The sequence below is a fragment of the Eulemur rufifrons genome, chromosome 17 (assembly GCF_041146395.1).
Source record: "Eulemur rufifrons isolate Redbay chromosome 17, OSU_ERuf_1, whole genome shotgun sequence".
In the NCBI taxonomy this organism is placed as follows: Eukaryota; Metazoa; Chordata; class Mammalia; order Primates; family Lemuridae; genus Eulemur; species Eulemur rufifrons.
In genome coordinates this window covers 79,378,435-79,404,333 of record NC_090999.1, presented here as the reverse complement: position 1 = coordinate 79,404,333, position 25,899 = coordinate 79,378,435, and the positions used below count along the sequence as shown (strand labels likewise).

Sequence of the window (25,899 nt, the reverse complement as noted above, 5' to 3'; positions counted from 1 at the left end):
CATTTCAATGATGCCACATTAATTATACATTTTTCTTAAAATAACTACCTATTTTCATACCCACACATAAAAAAGGCAATTTACTAACCTCTGCTTCTGTTGCTTGAGACTGTAAAAGCTGTCGTATTCTAAGTATGTCCTTCTCTATTTGTTGAATTCTGGCTATTCTTCGCTAAAATAAAATACAAAACCAAATTAGGTATGTTTTCATTAACAACATTAGTGTAAATCATACTATGGCTACCATCTAACAGCTCAGGATTATGCCAAGTTATTCTTATTTAAGAAGTTAGATATGTAAATATATTCACACATTAATGACAAATTGGGGTCACTTCATTTTCTTCATACATTTAACTTCATGCAACAGATCTCTAGATCTGTTTAGTACAATTGTAGAAATACAAGTCATATATCAAACTGTATGTGTTGTGAAAATTGATATTCCAGTTACTCAAAAATATTTCAAATAAGTAAAAAGTATACTGAATTTCATCTTTTATATTAATCTAGACAATAATATAATGTAATAGATTTATATAAACATAGCATACCTACCTGTAAAGGGAAAGAACATCTGATTTGTTTTACTAAACATCAGGGTTTAAACAGTAAGGCTAACCCTCCCCAAAGTTACTCCTGTTACAATACTGTAGAATTTTTTAGTCTTTCCAAATACCTACTGCAGCTAAACATTATTTTTATTTCCAACACTAGGATCACAATGATGACAGAGCTTTTGCTTTCCCACTATTTTAAGAAGCCATAAAACAGTAACTACAGATTGAACTACATGAAATTAAAACAATGTGGAAAAAGCGTGTTTTTTTTTTTAAAGGCAGATTGTTTTAATTTTTATGAATACTAGTGGAAGTGGGAAAAACCAAATCACTTTGTATAAAGACCCTGCAAGTTGAAATTATTATTATTTGAGACAGAGTCTCGCTCTGTCACCCTCCCCCCCGGCCCTGGGCAGTGGTGCCATCATAGCTTACTGCAACCTCAAACTCCTGGGCTCAAGCGATCCTCCTGCCCTTAGCTTCCCATGTAGCTGGGACTACATGCATGTGCCATCACGCCTGGCTAATTTTTTTCTATTTTTGGTAGAGATGGGAGTCTCACTCTTGCTCAGGCTGGTCTCCAACTCCTGACCTCAAGTGATCCTCCCATCTTGGTCTCCCAGAGTGCTAGGATTACAGGCATGAGCCACCATGCCTGGCCAAAATTATTTTTAAAAATTAGCTTTATGACAGATCAAATACATAGGTTTTAAAAACAAGTATTGACAATGCTGTACCATTTTCTATAATAATTCTATAGTTGACAGATATAAAAAGTTGTATTATAAAGTAATTGTTTCAATGGGGAAGAAAAGTATTAGAAGCTAGATGGAATAGTTTCCAAACTTTTTTTGGCTACATGCTCCATCGATAAAAGATTTCTAAGCATATATCCTCTAATAGATAAATAATAAAAGTATTACAATTAGCTTTACATACATATATGATTATAAAACTTACATAAAAAACTTACCCTTCGATCACATCTATTAATAGTTTTGGTTAAATACAACGTCCTCATGCTTTTCTTACTACCACAGTAAAAATGTTTAGCTGCTCTATTATCCAATGTTATGACAAACAAAACACTCAAAAGACGTTGTGCTCGTCACCTCACTCCCCCCAAATTTATCTTTCTTCCTTACTTCTTTTGTTTTGTTTTCTTTTTTTTTTTTTTAAGAGATGGGTTCTTATTCTGTCACCCATGATGGAGTACAGTGTCATGAACACATCTCACAACAACCCTGAAGGATCCTCCTGCCTCAGCCTCCTGTAGCTGGGACTACAGGTATGAGCCACTACGCCCACCTTTGTTTTCTTTTTAACACTACAACTATGCTGATTCTCTCTACCATGATTCTGAAAGTAGCAAACGTAAGGTAAATAATATTCTCTAATTAACAAATCTTACCATGTCCAAATCACATTATAAAAACAGGCCAAAGAAGAAATGCTTATACTTTTGGTAGCTTTCTAAATGATGAGCGATCACTTCTAAAACCTGATGATAAATATTTCCTGGCTTTCGAGAAACAAGTAAACTACATACAGTTACTGACTTTCTAAATTTGATGTTCCCTGCCTTTCTACATAATCGGTTTCTATATAATCAGCTCCCCTTCATCAATAAAGTTTAAAATAAAAAATTTTAATATTTGGAAGTTGAAAATAAGAAATTATATCTAATATTCCCTCCATGACATCAAATTTTTGTATCGCCAGCATCTCACTAAATCCTATGAAGTCACATCTGTATCTTGATGTCCACTGAGGTGGATGACTTCTGAGAGGGTATTCCTTGTGCTTCTGTTTCTCCACATGAAAATGGAAAAAGCCAGTATAAATTGAGTATTCCTAAATCTCTATCCCTAGTCTGAAAATCCAAAATCCTAAATGCTCCAAAAATTGAAACTTTTTAAGCATTAACGTGACATTCAAAGGAACTGCTCGTGTAGCATTTCAGATTTTCAGATTAGAGATGCTCAACTGGTAAATATTTCTTACTCTTTTCATAAATCTTGAATATTTATGAAATTATGTCTAATGACACATACTAAACTGTTTAGGAGTACAGAGTTGGTATGATTTTACAAAAAGTGATTTCAAAAATTATAATAGTAATACAGATTTGGGATAACGCTTAACAAATCAGAATAGAAGGTAAATTCCTTAACTTGATAAAGGGTATCTATCAAAAACATTGAGTAAAAACATAATTATGAAATTTTAGGATTTCCTTTAAAGTCAAGACAAGAAAAAGAATACCATTATCACTGCTTCCATTCAAAGATGTATTAGAGTTCTTAGACAATGCAATAAAAGAAAATAAGCTAGAAGGACTGAAACGGATAAACAGATTGTCATTATCTGCAAACAATATGACAATGTATAGATTGTTAAACAATATACAATTTAATAAAAGTTCAGGGAGACTGCTGTGTGCTCACTACTTAAATGTAATTTAGCAATGCAATTAAAGAAATTCCCATTTCCAATAGCAACAAAAACTATAACATATCCAGGAATAAATATAAAAAAAGACAAATAAGAGCTTTACAGAGAATATTACAAAACTTTACTGAAAGACATAAAATAAAACCTAAATGAATAGATATAAAATTAATAACAATACCTAATATTTACTGAGTTTTTACTATGTGCCACGCATTCTAAATGCTTTTTCATGTATCAACTCATTTAATCCTCACAATTTACAGTTTACCATTATGTGTATTTACTGACAAGAAAACTAAGGCAGAGAGTTTGCTCAAGATCACAGTGCTGGTAAGTGACAGGTCTGGGATTTGAACCTAGGCAGTCTGGCTCCAGAGTCCATCCTTTTACCCAAGAAGGCTCAATATTATAAAGATATGACTTCTCCTTAATGTATAAATTCAATGTAATACTAAGTAAATGCCAATAAAGTTTTCCTTTGAATTAAACAAGCTGATACTAAATTGCAAATGGAGGAGTAATGAAGAATACAACAGCATTTTTAAAGACAAAAATAAGGAGGGCTCACCCTACCAGGTACCAAGAATTGTAAAACTACAGCAAATAAAAAAAATGGGGTATCAGTGCAGGCACAGAGAAGTTAAAATGGACTAATGGAATAGAGTCCAGAAATGTTCAGCGTATAAAACAGAGATGACATTACTAATCAATGGGGAACTAGTGTAGTATTCAATAAATTATAAAGGGAAATGTAGTTAACATACATATAAGAATATGTATGCATATACATAACTATATATACACACATATAAAATCATGTGTATGTGTGTATATATACATACAAAAAGTTAGATTTTTCCCTCCATGACATACATAATAGCAAATTCAAGATGAATTAAAGACTTAATTGTAAAAATATAATAAAACTTTAAAACCACAGAAATAACAGCAGGTTACCTTTATGACTTTAGAATAGGAAAAAAACGTATAAATAGGTCACAGAAAGCACAAATCTGGCAATATAATTAATTTATCACAAAAGCTAATTTTTATTATCATGAAAGTAAAATAGATGACAGATTTGGTAGGGAGGAGCTGTGATGTACATTATTTACAAAGCATTGTACCAAGAAGATATTAAAACATCTCTCAAATATGTAAGAATAAGACATTTAACACAAAAGAAAATGGGCAAAGGATATGAACAAGTTAACAGAAAGAAAATCCGAAAGTCTAATAAATATATTAGATAGTCAAGTTCAGTAGTATTCAGGGAAATGTAAACTAAGATGACAAAATGCTTCATTGCCCCCAATTGTTAATTATAAAGTCTGATTCACAAGTGCTGGAAAAGACATACATGAAAAGGAATTCTCACATACTGTAGTAGAAATTGAACTGAAAAGATCACTTTGAGAGCAATCTGGCAAACACTAGTTCAAAACACTCATCATACCTTATGTCCAGAAATTATACTTTTAGATATACATCCTAGAGCAGAGGTTGGCAAACTAGGGCTTACTAGCCATCTGTTTTATAAATTAAATTTCACTGAAACATAGCCATGTCTATTTGTCCATACATTGTCTATGTTGTCTTTCTTCTTAACGGGCAGAGTTGAACAGCTATGACAGAGACCATATGGTCCACAAAGCCTAAAAAGTTTGCTATGTGGCCCTTTAAGAAAGAGGTTGCTCAGCCCGGCATGGTGGTGCACACCTGTAGTCCCAGCTACTCAGGAGGCTGAGGATTGCTGGAGCCTGGGAATTTGAGGTTGCAGTGAGCTATCACCATGCCACTGCACTCTAGCTGGGGTGAAAGAACAAGATCCTGTCTAGAAAAAAAAAAAAAAAAGAAAGAAAGAAAGAAAAGAAAGAGGAAAAAAAGAGATTGCTAATTCTTGACCTAGAGAAATTCTTGTACATTTGTTTATAAGACATGAATATTTATCGAAGTTATTTTTAATGAAAAATTACAAATAACTTAAATGTCCATCAACTAGGGAATGGATAAACTATATTAAACACTATCATCCATATAACTGTAAAAAATTATGGCAATATAGAGGTGAAAGTAACCTTTACCCCATCAATCCCCATATCCCAGAAGTAATCTCTATTAACCACCTGACATACAGTTTTCCAGCCTTTGCTTATATGCCTATGGAAGGGTGGGTGCTACCATACCAAGTGACCAGATACATGCTGAACAAATAAAAGAGTAACAAATAAATAACCAAACTGTTAATAGAGGTAGACACTAATAATCTCACATAGGCAAGAAAGAGTGGCTTATGAGTTTCCCTAAATTATTTACCAGTCATTTGTATGTGTTTTATTGGTCATTTGCATATTTTTAATGAACTGCCTGATTACATCCTCTGCCCATTTAAAAACGTAAGGTTAGCCAGGTGTACCTATAGCCCTAGCTATTTGGGAGGCTGAAGCAGAAGGATCACTTGAGCCCAAGAATTCTAGGCTGTGGTGTGCTATGGTTGCTCCATTGCACTCCAGCCTGGGCAACATAGTGAGACCCCATCCCTAAATAAAACATCATAAAACAAAGCACAGGTTGTCTTTTTCTTATTAATTTGCAGGAATTCTTACATTTTAGAGATATTAACCTTTTCCCTTTTATGTGTAAATATTTTTTCTTAGTTTATCTTTTGTGGGATGAATGATTTAAAATTTTCTGAAGTAAATCCCAACTTTTACCCCTTTTATTGCTTTTGAGTTTTCATCCTTATTTAAGAAGGTCTCTATTGTCTGATATTTTCTTCTATTAATTATAGATTTATTTTTCACATTTAGATACTTAATCCATCTGTAATTTTTCCTAAGATGTGAGGTAGAGGTCTAATTTAATTTCTCATCTTTCAAATAGATCACCAGTTGTACTTACATAATTTATTGAATAATTTACCACTTTCCCTGAAATTTATAATGTAACTTGTCACATAAAGAGTCCAAATATTCTTGTACCTTTTTCTAGTCTCTATTCTGTACCATTTGCCTACACCTATTCCTGTGCTACTATTATACAGTGATTCTTCAAACATCTTTACAGTAAATTTTAACAAATGTTAAGGTAAATGCCCACTCATTATGCTTTCTTTCACAAATGTTTTAGAAAATTCTTTCTTATAAACTTTAGAATTATTTTTCCAGGTTCTAAAAAATTTACTAAGATCACCTTTGGAATTATATTATATTTATATATTAATTTAAGATGGATACAAAGTTTAGGATATTAAAGTTCTCTCATCCAGGCTTCTACATTTTTAAGGTAATATTTTGTGTTGTTCAGCAATTTTATATTTTTCTTCATGTGGGTCTTCTCTAGTTATTTTAAAGTTTCCTGTTACTGTAAACAGGTCCTCTTACCTCCACTTCCATTTTTAACTGGTAGGTAGTGCTACTACAGAAAAGCTACTAGTTTTTGCATGTATCTTAACTCCAGCTACCTTACTAAATCCTCTTACTGGTTTAAATATTTTTTGGCTCATTGTCTAGGGCTCTTCTAGGAAAACAACCATATCATTTGCAAATAACAATTATAGGTCATTAAATATGAAATATCCTATTTTGAATCAAAAGTCTAATTTAGTATATCTCAAACAAAAAGCAGTACAATTAAATAAAAGTATGTGCCTAATCTACGGACACAGTTTTGCCATCTTAACAGTAGCTTGTTAATGCCAGCAGCAAAGAAGCCTGGAGAGCCAGTGGCAATGAAATCGCCAAAGTCATTTTCCAGTTTGTTGAGAATTGAATATTTTTCCTTGCAAGAAGTGGTCCAAAGCCTGGAAGAAGTGGTTGGTAGTCAGTTGGTTCAAGGTCTAGTGAATATGGTGGATGACAGAGAGTTTGTAAGTCCAGCCTCTGTAGTTTGATCAGCATTGTTTGTGCAACATGTGGTTGAGTATTTTCGTGCAAGAGGATTGGCCTGTCTCTACTGACCAATCTTGGCTATTTAAATGGCAAGCATCCTCATCATTTCATCCAGTTGGTTGCAGTAGATAACCACTGTAATCGATTGACCAGGTTTCATGAAGCTGTAGTGGATAAAACCACTGCTGGACCACCAGACACCACTAGGTTTTTTGGATGAACATTAGGTTTCGGACTTAGAAAGGCAATTCATCTTTATCCAACCATTGTGCTGAATGCTTGCGATTGTCAAAAAGAATCCATTTTTCATCACGTATAACAATACAATGTAGAAATGGTTTGCCTTTATGTCACGACAGCAAAGTAAGGCAAGCTTTGAGACGATTTCTCTTCTGAAGCTCATTTAATTCATGTGGAACCCATCTGTCGAGGTTCTTTACCTTGCTGATTTGTTTCAAATGGTCCAATATTGTTGGAATAATAATGTCAAATCTTGCTGATAATTCACACCTAAGTTGAGATGGATTCGCTTCTACCACAGTTTTCAGCTCATCATTATGCACCTCAGTCTCAGGTTGCCCACATGGCTCATTTTCTTTTTTTTTTTTTTTTTTTTTTTTTTTTTGAGACAGAGTCTCACTTTGTTGCCCAGGCTAGAGTGAGTGCCGTGGCGTCAGCTTAGCTCACAGCAACCTCGCAACCCCAGACTCCTGGGCTTAAGCAATCCTACTGCCTCAGCCTCCCGAGTAGCTGGGACTACAGGCATGCGCCACTATGCCCGGCTAATTTTTTCTATATATGTTTTTTTAGTTGTCCATATAATTTCTTTCTATTTTTAGTAGAGACGGGGTCTCGCTCTTGCTCAGGCTGGTCTCGAACTCCTGACCTTGAGCGATCCACCCGCCTCAGCCTCCCAGAGTGCTAGGATTACAGGCGTGAGCCACCACGCCCGGCCTGACATGGCTCATTTTCAAGATTAAAATCACCAGAAAGGAACTTCTCAAACCACTGACATACTGTGCATTCACTGGCCACATCCTTCCCTAACACTTCATTGATATTTTGACCTGTATGCATTGCATTGGTTTCAAGATGGAACTCAATGTTCAAAGATAGCACAAATTTTTGATTTATCCACAATTTCACAAAAATTGCTCTAAAAAAATGAAAGATAATCACAAGCAAAACGTGCATTTGAAAGACTGAGGATGTACCTTCACAATAAAAATAAAACAATAAGTGTCAAAGTGAAATGTCAGAGATAGCAACTGTCAAACTTAGGGAAATCGGACATTTCATACTTAATAACCTAATATTTAATTTCTTCCTTTCTAGTGTAGTATTTATACCACTCATTTTATTTTTCTACTTGCATTAGTGGAGCCTCCAAAACAAAGTTAAATAACAGTGATGACAAAAAACACCCCAAACATATCAGTGATTGCAATGATGATTATCTCATTATTTCTCTATTTTCTTAACATAAGGTTTGTTCTGGCTTCTGATAAATAATTAATTTTAAAAACTTTCACTCTATTCTCATTTTATTTAGACTTCTTATCCACTCCTTTCTCTTGCAAATAAGAATTCAGATTTTTTCTCATGGCCCCAGGCCCTCCTGATATCCTCCCTTCCAGGACCATTCTTCCTTCCTTCTACCTACCTACCTGTGTATTTATTTATTTATTTACTTACTTTTTGGTCCCCTTTCACGTAGAATCCAGGACCATTCCTGTTTTACTTGTTCAATCACCCAAAGCAGGGAGTTAGGAGGGAAACGAGTGCTCTGGCTACTGTATTTCCACTATTCCCAGTATCTTATTTTTTAAGAGCTATACACTACTGATTTAATAATTTATTTAATAATTACCAATAATGAACAATTAAGTTGCATTCTTCTAGAATCTCTTATATAGAGTGCTTCAGTGAGTATCATAAAATATGAATTTACATTCATGTGCCCTAAGTAAGTATTTCTGTAGGATGTATTTCTAGAATTACAGGGACAGAGGGTATAGGCTTTTTAATATTGGCAGATAATGCCAAACTGTCTTTCACAGATGTATCATTTATCCTTAAAACAGGGTAAGCAATGCTTCGTACTTCCTTTCATAGCCCTGACAATCAAATTATAAAGTTTTTGCCAGCCTGATAACATTACATTTCCCCCGAAGACTAGTGACATTTAAGCATCTTTTCACAGCTGTTCATTAGCCACTTGAACTTATTTTGTGATGGCACTATTCACATCTTCTGACTATTCTGCTATTTGATTGTCTTGTTTTCAATTGATTTGTAGGTGATCCTTCCACAGCAGCAATATTAACACTCTTATATATGCTACTAACAGTTCCATTATTTGCCTTTTTACTTTGTTTACAGTATTTCTTTAACCCTAGCCTTCACATGGCTATTTCCAGAATAAAAGAATGCTTGTGTTTCTCAAAATATGGAATAAAATTTCCTTAGAATATTTACTACCAAAATGAAGAACACTGCAAATGAAAATTCATATATACTAAAGTAACATTTCTCAGTTTTTCTGGAAACAAACAAACCTGCCTTACATTTTAAAATAATGCCATGAAATTCTCAAATTTAAATCTAACTGTAAAATGGAATATATTTTTATAAATTCTATATTCTTGATTTTAATTCTTTTTTACTTATAGGGTAATAAATATCTTCTCCTAATTTATAACTTATCTTTTTACTTTCTTTAAGGCTGTGGTCCCCCACCCCTGGGCTGTGGCCCAGTACTGGTCCATGGCCTGTTAGGAAACGAGCTGCATATCACCGCCTCAGTTCCACACCTCCTCTTTCCCACCCACAGTCCATGGAAAATTGTCTTCTATGAAACTGGTCCCTGGTGCCAAAAAGGTAGGGGGACCGCTGCTTTAAGGTACCTGATGAAGATAAATTCTTATTTTGAATACAGTAAAATTTATCAGACTTTCATTTTATAATTAGTGTTTTAAGTCTTGTTTAAGAAATTCTTTCCTGGCCGGGCGAGGTGGCTCACGCCTGTAATCCTAGCACTCCGGGAGGCCGAGGTGGGTGGATTGTTTGAGCTCAGGAGTTCAAGACCAGCCTGAGCAAGAATGAGACCCCAACTCTACTAAAAATAGAAAGAAATTAGCTGGACAACTAAAAATATATAGAAAAAAATTAGCTGGGCATGGTGGCACATGCCTGTAGTCCTAGCTACTCGGGAGGCTGAGGCAGTTGGATTGCTTGAGCGCAGGAGTTTGAGGTTGCTTTGAGCTAGGCTGACGCCACGGCACTCTAGCCCGGGCAACAGAGTGAGACTCTGTCTCAAAAAAAAGAAATTCTTTCCTACTCCAATATCAGAAACATATTGATGTGTACACTTTCTTCTGAAAGACTTAATTTTACTTTTGGCATTTAAGTCACTAATCTATCTGATCAGAATGGGGGCAAGAGGGAGGTAAGAAAAAAGAATATATTTTATATATATAATATAATATAACTAACACACACACACACATGCATACACACATATACACGTTAGTTAAGCCCCCAGCCTCATTATGAAATTAACATGCATGGACTATGAAATGCACAATGGTACTGGTATTTAAGTATCACTCTAGCTTACCACCATACTTTGACATAAACAGAATATACATTACATTTAGGAAGGTATCACATAAAAAAAAAAAAGACTACACTTTGGGGAATGTAAAATGTCCTATATTAGTGATTTTAAAACTATGAAATAAACTTTATATAATATTAATAAAAAGATGTATTCATACCCCACATATCAATGTTGGTCCTTCCTTTTATTTGCTACTTACTTAAAGAAAATCTTTAAATGTTTTTCTACCAATTTGTCCCAGAAGTTAAAAAAAAGAAATTCCACATGCTTGTTTTGAAACAGACAAGACAACTGGCAAAACCTCATTAGAGTTTAAAAACATTAGTTAGTCATACACTTGTGTGAATATAAAAGGACTAACTTCAATAATACATGAAAATACTTGATAAACAGCAAAGCTAGTTTATATTCTTTCTTGACATGAGTTGATGGTACAAATATGGGAATGTTCTCAATTGTTTTATCTCTCCTTTGCCCAGGAGTGCAGTATTGTGATCATAGCTCACTGCAGCCTCCAACTCCTGGGCTCGAGCCACCCTCCTGCCTCAGCCTCCCAAAATACTGGCAATACTGGCGTGAGCCACCACACCTGGCCTGCTAATGTTCTCTTTATTTTTCCTTCCTAGTATCCTTGAAGGAGGCTTTTTTTTTTTAGTGCACACCTTGAAGAGCAGTGACATATTCTGAATGTCATTCCCCACATACTTAGATTATGAGAAGTAAAAATCTCAAAGGAGAACTGAAGCTAACTCTTTCTCCCCCTTATAATTCCAAGGCAGAATAGAACAGTACTAGGGGAAATGAATATGGTGGAGGCAGAATTACATGAATATTAGTTATGTTGCTCAGCAGCCATGGTAATTTATTCTTGTTCGGAAATAGTAACAAAGTAAAGACAGACTTATAAATATTGTTAATAACAAAATTTAATCAATGTTAACAGAGCTATAAATTCATTATATTCCTAATAGCTCTTGCCCAGATAATGCTGTTTTACAGTTTAAAAACAAGTAAGTTACCTGTGCTCGTTTTTCCATATCCTGGCAAGTACCTAGTTGTTCTTCCATTGCAACTCTGATTTGCCTTGCTTCATATTCCAATTGCCTTCTGGTCATATCTGTTTGTAAGGAAAACTAAAATCACAAGTAATATAAAAATATTAGTATCTTATCTTATGTTGTGTTTATCAACAAAAGCAAAAGAGCATATAAGTACAAATAAAGATAATAAATAAGCAAACGAGAAAGTCATGGTGCATGAGAAAATTATTTTTTACTCCAAGGAGACCTGAAGCTTGATTATAGATGCTAGGCTCAGTGTAGATCTCTGAAATGATAATGGAGTTGAAACACAATTATTGTGCCAAGTTACAAATGGCTGTAATTAAACTGGACTATTTCATTTAAAATATATAACTGGTTTAGTTAGATTGAGGCAAACTTCAGTTCCCTTATGACTCTTCTGCACTGAAGAGGCACTAATTTTAATTATTAAAAACTAGCATATTAATGTGGACAACACAGAAAAATCAAGAAACAGGTCCATCGTTCTTAAGTTTATATACACCTCAATTTAAGGTAAGGATTACCATATACACAGAGACTAAACAGAGAGAATTTTCCATTTGTAAAATGAAGAAAATGGGATAAGAAAAAGCCCATATGTAATATAGATAATCATAAATATAGCAGACAAAGTCAACACAGGATGGTAAAAATCCAAAAGTGAAGCAAAGCTGAAACAAATAAAAACAAGTACTTCTTCACAGAGTGGGTGTTAACTTATCTAAAAATTTGTTAACCCTCCACTAGAAATTCCACTAAACATTCCAGGCACTGTGATAACTGCCGGGCATACAAAGGATGAAAAGGATAAGGTAATGAAACTTATAAATACATGCCCCAAGAAGTAATAAAAGGCTAAAAATATGATTAGATAAAATGATAGGTAACAGATTTATAATGGGCCACGAAGGAAATGAAGAAGTGCTACAGATTTTTCATGCTATGCGCCCACAGAAAACTGCATATGACGATGTCTGACTCAGGACAGCATTCTGGTCCATTCTGGTCCAAGAACTCCAAACTGCACTGTGAATTTTAAATTAGAGTAGTTCTCACCCTTTCCCCTTGCAACATACAGATGACATTCATATGCAGGATGTAGTTCCTTGGGCATGTTCAAATTATGGGTTGTGATACATTTGAAATAGTCTATATGCTGTTTCTTATTCCCACTGAGCCAGTTGTAACTCCATTCATTAGTCCTCCACTTCCCAACCCACCCCCTGCAAAAAAAAAAGTTGAACATGACACAATGTGTTATAATAATGTGGTTTAGATCTGATGTTTGAAGTAATGTCTAATATCTTGATATACAGGTAAGTACGTCCATAAGAAAGTGTTCATTAACTTGGTTTCCCAATATAAAAGCAAAATTTGTGGCCGGGCATGGTGGCTCATGCCTATAATCCCAGCACTCTGGGAGGCCGAGGCGGGAAGATTGCTCAAGGTCAGGAGTTCAAGACCAGCCTGAGCAAGAGTGAGACCCTGTCTCTATTATAAAAAATAGAAAGAAATTAGCTGGATAACTAAAAAAATATATATATATACATATATATATACACACACATATGTATATATATATATAAAAATTAGCCGGGCATGGTGGTGCATGCCTGTAGCCCCAGCTACTTGGGAGACTGAGGCAAAAGGATTGCTTGAGCCCAGGAGTTTGAGGTTGCTGTGAGCTAGCCTGATGCCACGGCATTCTAGCCCAGGCAACAGAGCAAGACTCTGTCTCAAAAATAAAAGCAAAATTTGTGAAATTAAATAGTTGTTATAAAATACAAGCAGTTTAGATGTGCTAATGTTGCCAATGGTCCATAACAATAGTTTATATATCCTATTAAATAAATGTGATTATTTAATAAATTAACAGGGAATAATTAACTTATCTGACAGCTGACCTTTGTCTCAGACTGTAACCAATTAACTGCTCCTGAGTTGTCCTATATGTCTAAGTCCTTTTCTGAACCTGATTATAGGCAGACAGCTGGACTTTGGATTTTTGATTACCAAAGTTAATGATGAGCAAAACTGCTTTGGTATTTTTCTTTATAAAAGTTAAAATTCTGCCAAATTCTTCTAAATTCCTAATCCTCATCTGCTAACAATTCTCCAATAACTGTTCTTTCACAATTTGTGTCTCCTTAATTCCCAGGATGATTTTAAGGACACTGTCAGAAAGAGGGATCCTCCTTTCTCTTCCTCTCAAAACCCTGGATGATTATTCTAGGAGAGTGAGTACCTAAGCTTCTAGTTCTAGCCAATGCCCACTCAGGAAATCTGGCTAACTACATGTTTTGGAAAAGGTTTTCCCTCTTTCAACTTTTACCTATCATCTATTATGTTCTCTCAAAAGTGCTATTAGAAAATGAAAAATCTAAGAAAGCGAGCAAGTAATATTTTAATTAGCCTACTTTTTTCTTTTTAAAAGTCATATGAAATATTTATGGACAACAGTTGAAATACACAGTCTTGTCTGAGATTATTAATGTATTTCAGAAATGTTCTTTTATGTGCCATCCCATGAATAAAATAATTGACATGGAGAGGTTGGGTGGAGAAAGAGAGGCTGACAGGATTAAATTTTCATTACATTTGCAAAACAAACTTTAGCACTTTCAAAAATACTAAGATCCATGCCTACAGCTGTTGCCATTTATACCCGGAATCTTCAAAGATATTTTTATTGCAAAAACTACCTGGCATGATTCCTGTAATACAGTACAAAAAAACAGGCAGATGGTGATAAATATTTCTACAGAGTATGTGTAGCAATTCAATACACAGAATTAAAAAGCTTGATGCCTAGTTGAGCCCTGAGGTCCTTTAGGATCAAAGTTTGATAGATTTTCTCAACTAGGAACTTAAAATAAACATCTATTCAAGCGTAATGAAGTTTTTATCACTTTTATAAACAAAAATTCATTGAAACATACTATAGTTTACAAATAACTATAAATTCAGTTATCCTGAATTTTTAATGGATAACCTAGATATTTTTAAAGATCAAGTTACTAAAGTCTAAAATAAGTTGTACTGCCAAGTTACTTACATTTTCAGTTAAAGGAAGACTATCTATTCTTTTAGTGAGATTCTGAAGTTGAGCATAATACCAGTCTTTTTCCTTTTCTTCTTTGTCAAGATCAGCAAGAAGCAATGATCTATTTTTTAAAAAAAGGTAAGTTTAAACAATGCTAATATAGACTGCAGAAGAGCAATCCTTACCAGATGTTATTGTAAAGTTCTCTGCTTAAAGTATTAATAACAAACTAATGAAAAACTTATGTTGATTTGGACTTTTGAAGGTAGGACTTAGAATACTATAATCATTAAAATTTGAATATTAAAAAGATGTTTAAGCTTTTTTTCCTAAATATGTTGGTAATCATCCTTACTAGAATACTTACATTTCAACCAAAGGCTTTCTTCATATTTATTTACAACCTAAGAATATGATGATAGGCAAAGGGTACAGATATAAGAAAACCCAAAATTAGTACAAGAATAAAAAGTATAATGAAGGAGTTAAGAAAAGCAGGAAATATGCCAGAAAACAAACCTAGAGTATAGGAAGCTTCTACTTTGGACACAGATGTGGCTTTTAGCTTCTCAGCAGCCAAAATAACCCAATTGGTAGTGTCCTCAATAGCAATCTATAGCAAGAAACTGTATACCTGTATACACTGTATACCTGATCATTATAAACAAACAATAAGAATGTTACTGCGATAAAAGTCAATAGGTACAAAAAAGTATATGGTCTACCTCCTTCACTGTTATAATTTTCTTATATATATTTCCAGAGATGGTCTATAAAAATGCAAGGGTATATGTGCACACTTATGTGTACATCTTAAACATAAATGGTAGAATGGGATTATAGTACATGTTGTCTTATAACTTTTTTTCACTTAAAAATCTACCTTGGGGATCATTCCATATCAGAACATGAAGAGGTATAAATTGTATATCCCTTAGCCAAAAAATGCTAGGTACCAGAAGTGTTTTTGAATTTGGAATATTTGCATTACACTTACCAGTTGAGCATCCTAAATTCAAAAATCCAAAATCTGAAGTGCTCCAATTAGCATTTCCTTTGAGCATCATACTGTCACTCAAAAAGTTTCAGATTTTGGAGAATTTTGGATTTCAGATTTTCAGATTTGGGATGTTCACCCTATACTAGGTATTTTTTGCTAGCTGCATATTTCACAGTATTCATGAATCCATGTAGGAATACACTATAACCAGTTCTTCGTTGATGGGCATTAGGGGCCTTTCTAATCTTTTGTTATTATTAATATAAACAATGCTGCATTGAATATCCTTATATATACCTCGTTTCACACATGTGCAAGCATTTGTACAACATAAATTCCTAAGGTATATGAATTTTTAACTTACTGAGCTTGATAGATAGTATTCCAATTTATGCTACTACCTTTGCCAATGCAAATATTTAATCTACCTTTTTAATTTTAATTTTTGCACATTTAGGGTTTTTCTTTTTGAGAAAAAAACAGTATGTCACTAGTTTTTATTTGATCTCTCTTAATATGTGGTTAAGCATTTCTTCAAGTCTAAAAATTATTTATATTTCCTTTTCTGTAACTTTTTCTTACTCATTTATAGGACCTCTTCTATATTAACAATGGTAACACTTTGCCAGTTATTGGGTTGCATATGTATTTTCTCAGTTTATCATTTGTCTTTTAACTTTGTTGATACAGTCTACCCCTGAACAACATGGGTTTGAATTGCATGGGTCCGCTAATATGCAGATTTTCTTCTGTCTCCGCCACCCTGGAGACAGCAAGACCAACTCCTCCTCTTCTACCTCCTTCTCAGCCTATTCAACATGAAGATAATAAGGATGAAGACTATTATGATGATTCACTTCCACTTAATGAATAGTAAATATATATTCTCTTATGATTTTTTAAATAACATTTTTCCTCTAACTTACTTAATATTAAGAATACAGTATATAATACATATAACATGCAAAATATGTGTTAACTGACTGTTTATGTTATTGGCAAGGCTTCTGGTCAACAATAGGCTATTATTATTTAAGTTTTTAGGGAGTCAAAAGTTATACATGGATTTTTCAACTGCATAGGAGTATTGGTGGCCCTAATCCCCATGTTCAAGGATCAACTGTAATGTTTTTGCCATGTAGAAAATTTTCATTTTTAAGGAAGTTAGATTTATAGATGTTTTCTATTATGGCTTCTAGAGTTTGGTCATACATAGAGAGATGTTGCCCACTCTGATATTATTATTACTTTAAAAGTTCTGTTTGATTATATTTCTTGGGAAATATAATTTCTTGGTTATATTATATTAAATTATAAATTTATTGATTCCATTTCTTGGGAAATATAATCAAACAGAACTTTTTTTCTTGGGAAAACATAATCAAACCGATTTTTAGTAGTGAGTATGAATGTGATTATGTGAAAGATTCTGTTTTTGCTAAAATTTCCTATCCTTTACTGAGAAGCAATTTTAAAAGTAAGAATAAGCCTTCACTCTTGATGTGGCAACCTCAACAGTGGGGGACTACACAGGAAGGAAGAGTCCCAGCCTGTGATGCAGAACTTTGGAGGAATGCAAACCAATGAGAAGCTGCTCCCACCCTCCCATTTCTGACAAAAGGAGCAAGAAAAAGCACTGTAGAAAGCCCGAACCCCTTTCACAGCTGGGTGGTACAACTAGCATAAAGACGAGATCTGATTCTATTTTTTAGCTTTCCCTCATAAGAACCTACAAGAACCTACCAGATCCAAGGTAGGGAAAATAGTGGAATAGATGGTGATGCTACTATTTCTTCTAATTATTTTCCAATAAATGGGCTTATGAAATAAAAGCTGCTTAAATTGACAAGTCAGTGGCAGTGTAAAGTGAAGGGGAGGTTAGGGATACTAAGGATAAGAAGTTACTATCAAATTTAAGATTAATCTGTGGTAAAATGCTCTGGTAAAATGCTCTAAAAGCTAAGGTTACAGTGTCTTGAGTCAAAATAACAAGTGGTTAAATGACAGTAGTTAATCTTGTGACTCACACAACAGTTCTTAAGGTTCAGAAGTGAAACTAGGACTAGACCAAGAACAGGCAGGGTCTTTAGGGTTTAGTATACTAAAGGCCTATTTTGTGATTGCCAACAGTCTTCATTAAAAATGCTCTCTCATGTAAATCTCATGTCTTCTTGGTCCTCTAGCTAACTCAGGGTCACCTAGGACAATGTGGCACATGTGTATTAGGCACTCAATAAACATTTTTTAAATAAATTAATAGTTAACATGACAATGACAATAGCTAACATTTACTGAATGCTCTATGTACTTGGCATAGCACTAAGAACTTTAAAAAAAAGATCTATTCCTCACAACATCCTCTGAGGTAGTTATTCTTATACTCAATTTACAGACTGGAAAACTGAGGTCCAAAAACGTTACAACCTGGGTTTAAGTCCTGACTTAACCACCTTCTAGCACTCATCTTGGGGAATACAGAAAATGAGAATAAAAGAGACAGTTAAGAAAGGTCTAGAAAGAAAGAACAGAAAAAGTAGATGGGAGAAAATCACTAAATAAGTAACAATAGAAAAATGCTGAAGAAAACAAATTTCCAGATCAAAAAGACACAAATATCTAGAATGATGAACGAAGAAAGTATGTGTAACAAGATATTCAAAGGCTTCAACAGAGGAAAAATGGTCACCTACAAAGGAATATGAATCAGATTGGCATCAAACTTCTCATCAGCAATCTTGATAATGAAGAAAAATGAGTTTGAACCTAGACCATTCAAACTATCATCAAGTGTCACAGTAAAATAAAGATACTGTCACATAAGCAAGGACTCAATTTATCTCCCTCTAACATACTAAGAACCAAGGAAACACAAGATGTATCAGAACTAAATGGGAAGTGTAATGACAAGAAATTCCAGCATGACAGCTTTATGGCAGGCTTGGATAGCAAATGGTCCAAATTAGAACAGACAATTTAATGGGCTCCAATAAAAATTTCTTTATGAAAATGAACTAGAAGATTCTAGTATTATGGTAAAGGCACAAGTTTCTGCTTCCAACAACATAAAAGAAAAGCAATCGGAAACTCAAGAAAAAACGAAGTGCTATACAAGAAAGATATAGTCCAAAGAGAATCATCTTCCTTCAAGCAGCACAGAGGGCATGATACATTATCAATAAGGAGGAAAAATTAATTTTGGTATACTACTGACTCCACTGTGACAAACAAGTACAGAGCCATAACACAAACACTTATTTGATTTCAACATCTATAATTACAGAAAAAATATGAAGATTCAAATAATATACAGTACAATGTAACCATTATTAGTCTCAACAAAATCAAAGTAAATACACAGTTCCCACAATTTAATACAGTGGGGTTTCAAAGACAGGGTCAGTCACAAGATAGAACAAGAAATAAATGCTACTTAAATTTACAAAAGTGACAAATACAAGAATATATATGTTTGCTTATGTGTACAAATTCTCTGTACCAAAAAACTGGTAGAGAATTTAAAACTGAGTGGATAATTCAAGGAATTTAACAAATCTTTATCTTTCAACATGGTAAGTCAATAAGTCATGTCCAAAGTAAGTCAAGACCTAGCAATATAAACATATAATTTAGAGTTATGGAACTATCTATCTTATGGGAAACAAGACAGGCGATAGGAAAGGATAAAATCGAATATTGATGCTGCTCATTATGATGCTTTTTAAAGCATCATTATGATGCTAATGATTAGATAGGGTTGAGAACCTTTGAATAATGCCATGCCGATACCTCTTTTTTTCCACATAAAACAACTTTTTGTAGTGTGTAATAATGTCTGAATTAGAGATTGGGCCATATTCTGGGAAGAAAAACAAAAGAAGACATCTTTTCTACATTAACATTAGAGAGATAAAGTACCTTTAAATATTTTAGGGAGAAAAGTATTTTCCATTTGGAGTTAAAAGTCAGACTATTAGTTTAAAGTTATTTAGAGTGGTACATAATAAATAAAACATATTAAGATCATTGCCTTTAAATCTTTGGAAAGAGAAACAAGCTTTTCATGGATTTAAATTCAAAGAACTTTGGAAGACTTGTAAGAAATAAATAACGTCAAGACAGAAAAGAATATTTGTATTACAAGTATTCCTTACTACTTACAGCTGCATTTATTAGGCTTACTAGTATTTGTGGTAATATCTACTTCAAAAATTAATCTTTCTCTAAAACTCTCTCTCTGTGCTAATAAAATCAGGATTTTACCTACAGGAAGCAAAGTAAGTTCCTACGGAAGCTGGTATGCTCACATGCCCTTTGCCTCTTAACAGAGCTCAAAGGGGACAAGGAGATGGAAGATCAAGGACCCTTGCACACTCCTCATTTTTTAGGATAGTGTTTCAACAGTCCAGGTTGAATGTATAAAACAGAGACTCATGTAAATTTAAGAAATGAAGAAAGCTTAACATCACTTCTGGTCCAGACGACTACCCCTATTCTTATAGATGGGCACACCTAAAACCAGAGAGAAAGTAATAAAAGGTCTTTTGCCACTCAGTGAGATATGCTGGGCATTTCCTATACATTAATATTCAATTTTCACAAAAACAACTCTGCAAAGGAGGGAAACATATCTTGATTTTACAAAAGAAAATGACACAAAATTTAATGACTTGATCAGTGTCACAGAGCTAATATGTAATATTTATATATTCTGCCATTTCTTGAATTATAATAGAACTTTTAGGAATGTTAAAGTAATAAGGTATCATATGTGCATTAAGGAATCTTTCAGGGGATATAAAACAGTGAAGTCTTGATAATGATCTATATTCTGATATCTGTAGTGAGATAATTTTAACTTCAGAAAGAGAAAAATTAATACACTAGCTATGGGGAACCAGAACTCATTCCATATGTCAGGCAATGACTTTTTAGACATTGAAACATATATTAAACAATGTTTCATTTGTGGCCACTTGTAGTAGGCCTTTCATAATGGAAAGAGTCATCTTATATTGGATCTAGAAGTAAAAGAATATAGTTCAAAAAATAACCAGAAGTTCACTTAGAAATCAGTTACATATTTTAACCAGATATAAATGTTATGATCATGTTTATTACTCAATATACAGAGTATTCAAAGTATCTAAGTGACAAAGTAGAAGTCTCAGAATTCCAAGAAACTGCCTCGTCTTCATTTTTAGATTTAATAAAAGTGGAATCAGTAATATGCTATCTTTGAGTTAAAAAATTCTCTGCAAATATTAGCTCTCACCTACCATAAATTCATAATTTATATCATATACTACAAAATAACAATAACAAACTGGAGTGTAAAAGTCAATGTTTACTATATAATGAATACAAGTTACCTCTCTTTCTCAAGTTCTTCTAAATATCCAGTACTTTCTCTGCTTCCATTTACAAACCCTCTTCTTGGAAATGAACCCATTGGAACAGGACTGCACTCTCCTGAACGACTTGATACAGATCCTTCCCGGCTTCCGTAAGATCGGAGGGACATTTTTGACCGTAGTTTCACTCCAGGGAAGTTACTGCTATCTAAATTGAGTTCTAAATAAAATAGAGACAAGTTTTTATATAACAATAGCTTTAAGTGGTCTAAAATATTTTGTATTCTATTATATAGTTTTAAAAGTGAAATCTTGCATTTACAGTTTAGCCACAAATATGTATGACTAAATAAAAAAATATTTAGAATCAGAATGGCTAAACTTTCCCTGCAAAGTACACTTGGGTAGGGGGAAAGTAGGAGTATGTATGTTATTAAAGGAAAATTAGACGGAATGTCCTTCCTTAGATTTCCTCTAGATAATATTTTGGAACTCAAAAGTAATTTCTCTGCCTAGCTTCAATTATTATTAAGCATGTTCCCTGTTCTGACAGTGGAATTTTCAAGCAACAAAATGAGAAAGACATTCTTTTAAAATTCTGCTAAGAGGCACCCAACAACTATTTGCTGATTCAATGAATCAATCTGATCTATTCTAGCACAGAACTTAAATTGTTTCACAGTTTCTCAGGGGATAAATCTATATCCCATCTCCTCAGGAACTGGAGGAACTCTTACCTAAAGACCAAAAGTCTCTTTGTCTTTTTTTAAATTTAAATTAGATGGCCATAGGTGGGGTATATGCATAAATACCCTAAAGAGGGCTTAAAGAAGATAGTTCCGAGATGTTCACTCTGAATTTAGAACGAACATATTTCTACAGCAAATTTATTTTCCTCTGCCTCTTAACATCTATTAAGAAAGGGTAAGAATTAGACTTCTACAATGTAATTGTGATATTTTTACCAATTGCTGTGTATTTCAAACACTAAACAAAAAGTACTGAATTTATTTTTTGCTTGCATAGAGAAGTAAAAATTGGTCATTTTTGGAGGATTTGTTTGGTATTATATCAAAGGAATTTAAAAAAATACATGTTTGAAAATATTTCAAAAATTATTCTAAAAATGGCTTATAATTAGCTTATATATGTGATAAGATAAAGCATTTCTATCCTTGATGAAGATAATACTTTTTCAAATGAGACAGTGGGCTTCAGTCTGTGGCATACAGCATACTAAAGTCCTATTTAAGGACTGGCAGAATAGCAATGAGCTTTAAAAAGAGCTGAAAATTATCAAGGAAGGGATCTAAAATAGTTTATTCAAAGCCTGCTAAATGTTTAACTGAATAATTGACGAGCAAATAGACTTTTTTATATATTTGTACTTCAACAATTACATTCTGATGAATAATGCTGATATACCAAGAAAACTGATAACATCCAAATCAAGAAAAGCTGTCCTTGGATCTACACACCTAAAGTTGACAATTTGTGCTTAAAAAGTTATTTTAAAACACTTTTTAAAAATCTACCTTTAAGACGCTCTAATAAGTCAATCTGTCCAGAGGAAGCCATAGCTTCATCTTCAATACTTCCTTGTAGCTGTTTAAGTACTTCCTGTAAAAAAAGAACACAAAATATTAACATAATGAAATTCTAAATAATTTCAAGACATGATTCTGTGTTTCTTGGCATTTAGGTATGCTGAGGAAAAAGGTCCTTTTAGATTACTTTGAAAACATGTCGTAAGCTGTGAAGAACTTTACATATATTTCCTATTATTCGTTATGAATAATAAATCATACCCCAATAATAATAGTAGTGATAGTTCGTGACAATGGCGACTATAGGGTGTTTCTGTTCAAGATAACTATACAGCACACTTAAGATACATTTATTACTTCTAACTTTAGGAAAACACAAGGCAAATTATTCCCATGTTTCAGATAAACCAACTGAGACCCAGGGACTTGCCCAAGGCACCAAAGCTAGTTAGGTGTTTAGAATCCATGTCTCTTAAACAACTTAATATTGAAGCTTTTATATATCACATTTAATATATTAGCATACTGATTTATATTTAGCAGATATTCAAATGCCTGTATGCTCACTACCTTCTGACTTTTGACGCCATTCTTCTTCTTCCCATGTAAATCTTTTCTTGATAATTTTTTCTCAAAGAATGTTGGAAATTTTCATTTTCTACCAGTTTTTCTATCCTTGTGTTTGTGAACTTTGGCTTTTGCTGCATGTTCTTTAATAACAATTTATATTATTTTCCATATACTGACGCATTCCATTTTAGCTCCCAGCATAGTACCATGTTTGACCAATTATGTTTTCCAAATGCAAGACAACCTTGTAATTAATAGTCATGTTCCCCTATATGAAAAGTGATTCATAAATGCAATGAAAGGAAAATCTGTCAAAAAGTGAGTGAATGCAACAAACATAACTTCACTGATTTACCTTGACAGTGACACTGCAAAGATTAAAAACAGAGTCCCTAAGTTATAAACAATAAATAGCCTATGACCTTAGGATCTAACGTTTAAAGTGGTTACCCCAGAGGTAACCACTATTCTGACTTCTTTATCAGAAGAGTTTGTCATGTTCTTGAACTTTGTATGAATAGAACCATAGAGTATATAATCTTTTGTATCTCACATTTTTTCTCAACATAATATCTGTGAAATTCATCCATGCTGTTGCATCTATCAGTTCATTATTTTTTAATGTTGTGTAATATGTAGTAGTTTACTGTATAAATATACCTCAATTTATTTTTACTTTCTCTTCTTAATGGGTTGTTACTATTTGGAAGCCATTATGTAGTATGCCACTATGAACATTCTTACATATATCTTTTAGTGGACACATGCTGTAACTTCTCCTTAGTACATTTCTGGGAGTTCAAATGCTGAGTCATAGAATTCAAAAGAAACTGCCAAAGTGTGTGTGTGTGTGTGTGTTTGTGTGTGTTTTTAAACTCCTGCCAGCAATATCTGAGTGTTCCAATGCTCCATATTTGGTGTAATCGGTCTTTTAAATTTTAGTCATTTGAGTAGGAGTGAAATAGTCTTTCATTTCTCTGATGACAAACAAGGTTGAATCTCTTTTCACATGTTTATTGGCCATTAATCTTCTTTTCTGAATTGTCTTTTCAAGTCTTTGGGCCATATTTTAAAAACTGGATTGTCTTCTTATCACTGGTTTGTAGAAATTCTTTATAATATTAGATCTAAACCGAGTCTTTTGTCAGATGTCTGTGTTACAAATGTTTTCTCCTTTATGGCTTTCATTTTCTAAATGAAGTCTTCTGAAAAACACAGGTTTTAAATTTTGGTGAAGTCCATTTTATAAATATTTTTCTCTTTTGCTTAGTCCTTTCAGTGTCTTAAATTCCACCTACACCAAGGTCACAAAGATATTATCATCTGTTGTTTTCTTCTAGAAGCATACTGGAGTCTTTTGATGAACAAAAGTTCTTAGTTCTTAGTAAAGTCTAATTTATCAATTTTTTTCCCTTCTGTGGTTAGTGCTTTGTTACATTCCTTTTACATTTAGGTCTATAATCCATCTTATAATTACCATTTATTAATCAAGATAATCATCCTAAATTGAGTATTGCATATGACATGAGCTAGGGCTCCAGGTTCTTTTTTTTCATACAAATATCCAATTGCCCCCCCTGCACCATTTATTTAAAAGACCACATTTTCCCACTGATTTGCAAGATTGCCTTCGTCTTAAATCAAGTGACCATATATGTGTAGGCATTCTTCTGAACTCTATTTCTGTTAGTCTATTAGTCTAGTCTAATTACCACATTGTCTTAATAACTTTATACCAACTTGTATTAATTCTCAGACACTATCTTTTCAAATATTGTTTTTGCTCCATTCTCTCCCCGCTGAGACTTCAATTACATTTGCCTGAGTCCCTCATTAACTCTCACATACTGTTTTTTGTTTCCATTTTTTTCCTGTTTCACTTTGAATATTCTCTACTGGCCTTTTTTCAAGTTCAATAATTCTGTCTTCTACTAATTTTATCTTCTCATTAGTTTACTAATTCTGTGTTCAAACTGCTGTCAAGCCCATCCAATAAGTTAGTACTGAAAGTATTTTTCAGTTCCAGAATATCTATTTGATTCTTTATTGTAGATTCCAATTATCTGTCAAAATTTTCCATCTTTTCTCCATTTTTCTTTTTCTAAGACATTTATAATGCTTAAGTTAAAATCTTTGGCTACTGACTCCAACATCTGAATCATCTCTCAGTTTGCTTCTATTTGTTCTCTCACGTAATTTTCTTGTTTCTTTGCATTTCTTATAACTTTTGACTTTATGCTAATCATGTATACAAGAACAAGAGAGACTTAAGTTGACGGATCATATTTGCCTTTCGAGTTTGCCCTTTCCACAGAGTAGATCTCCTCTATCCAATCAGGAATTGAAAATGGGTTGGGACTTAGTTGCAGTTTCAAGTTCACATCTAATTTGGTTTTTCCCTTTACTTGAGTATGTCTCTATATTTAAATAAAAAATATGAAACGTCTCCATCTCTTCAGCCCTTACCTTCTTCCCCTACACAGCTTCAAAATCTGACATTTGTCTTGAATGGAAAACCAGCCGTATTTGATATAGTAGGTAGGTTTTCCTCCAGTAAGTCTCCTAAGCATTATAGGAAAGTGGATATTTCACTTTGCTTTTCCAGCTCAGCCTTATTCTAAGGTGGCATTTATCTTCTTAGACTTAGAAGTTCTGTCTCTTTGAGGGTGTGGGCTCAGATCTTTAATCTCCTGCTCCACAAAGTTCAAACTCTGGCAAATGTCTTGAGGAAGAGATCTGTGGTGTGAAAAATAATGTGTCTCTTCTTCTAGCAGGACTTTGCCTCCTAACATTCTGCC

General features: G+C 33.6%; 1 protein-coding gene across 26 annotated transcripts in view; it reads right to left on the bottom strand.

Annotated features, from left to right (window-relative positions):
* The window catches only part of APC (APC regulator of WNT signaling pathway), a 121,769-nt gene that overhangs the window by 47,496 nt on the left and 48,374 nt on the right, over positions 1-25,899 (bottom strand). For 21 of the 26 annotated variants that reach the window (XM_069492452.1, XM_069492456.1, XM_069492467.1 and 18 more), the window contains 5 exons: positions 22,520-22,604; positions 21,003-21,204; positions 14,646-14,754; positions 11,546-11,659; positions 89-172 (listed from right to left, as the gene is read on the bottom strand). In XM_069492452.1, the coding sequence (XP_069348553.1) occupies positions 89-172; positions 11,546-11,659; positions 14,646-14,754; positions 21,003-21,204; positions 22,520-22,604 (594 nt within the window). The remainder of the gene's footprint in view (positions 1-88; positions 173-11,545; positions 11,660-14,645; positions 14,755-21,002; positions 21,205-22,519; positions 22,605-25,899) is intronic. The other 5 variants (XM_069492459.1, XM_069492474.1, XM_069492460.1 and 2 more) reach the window with 1 other exon arrangement.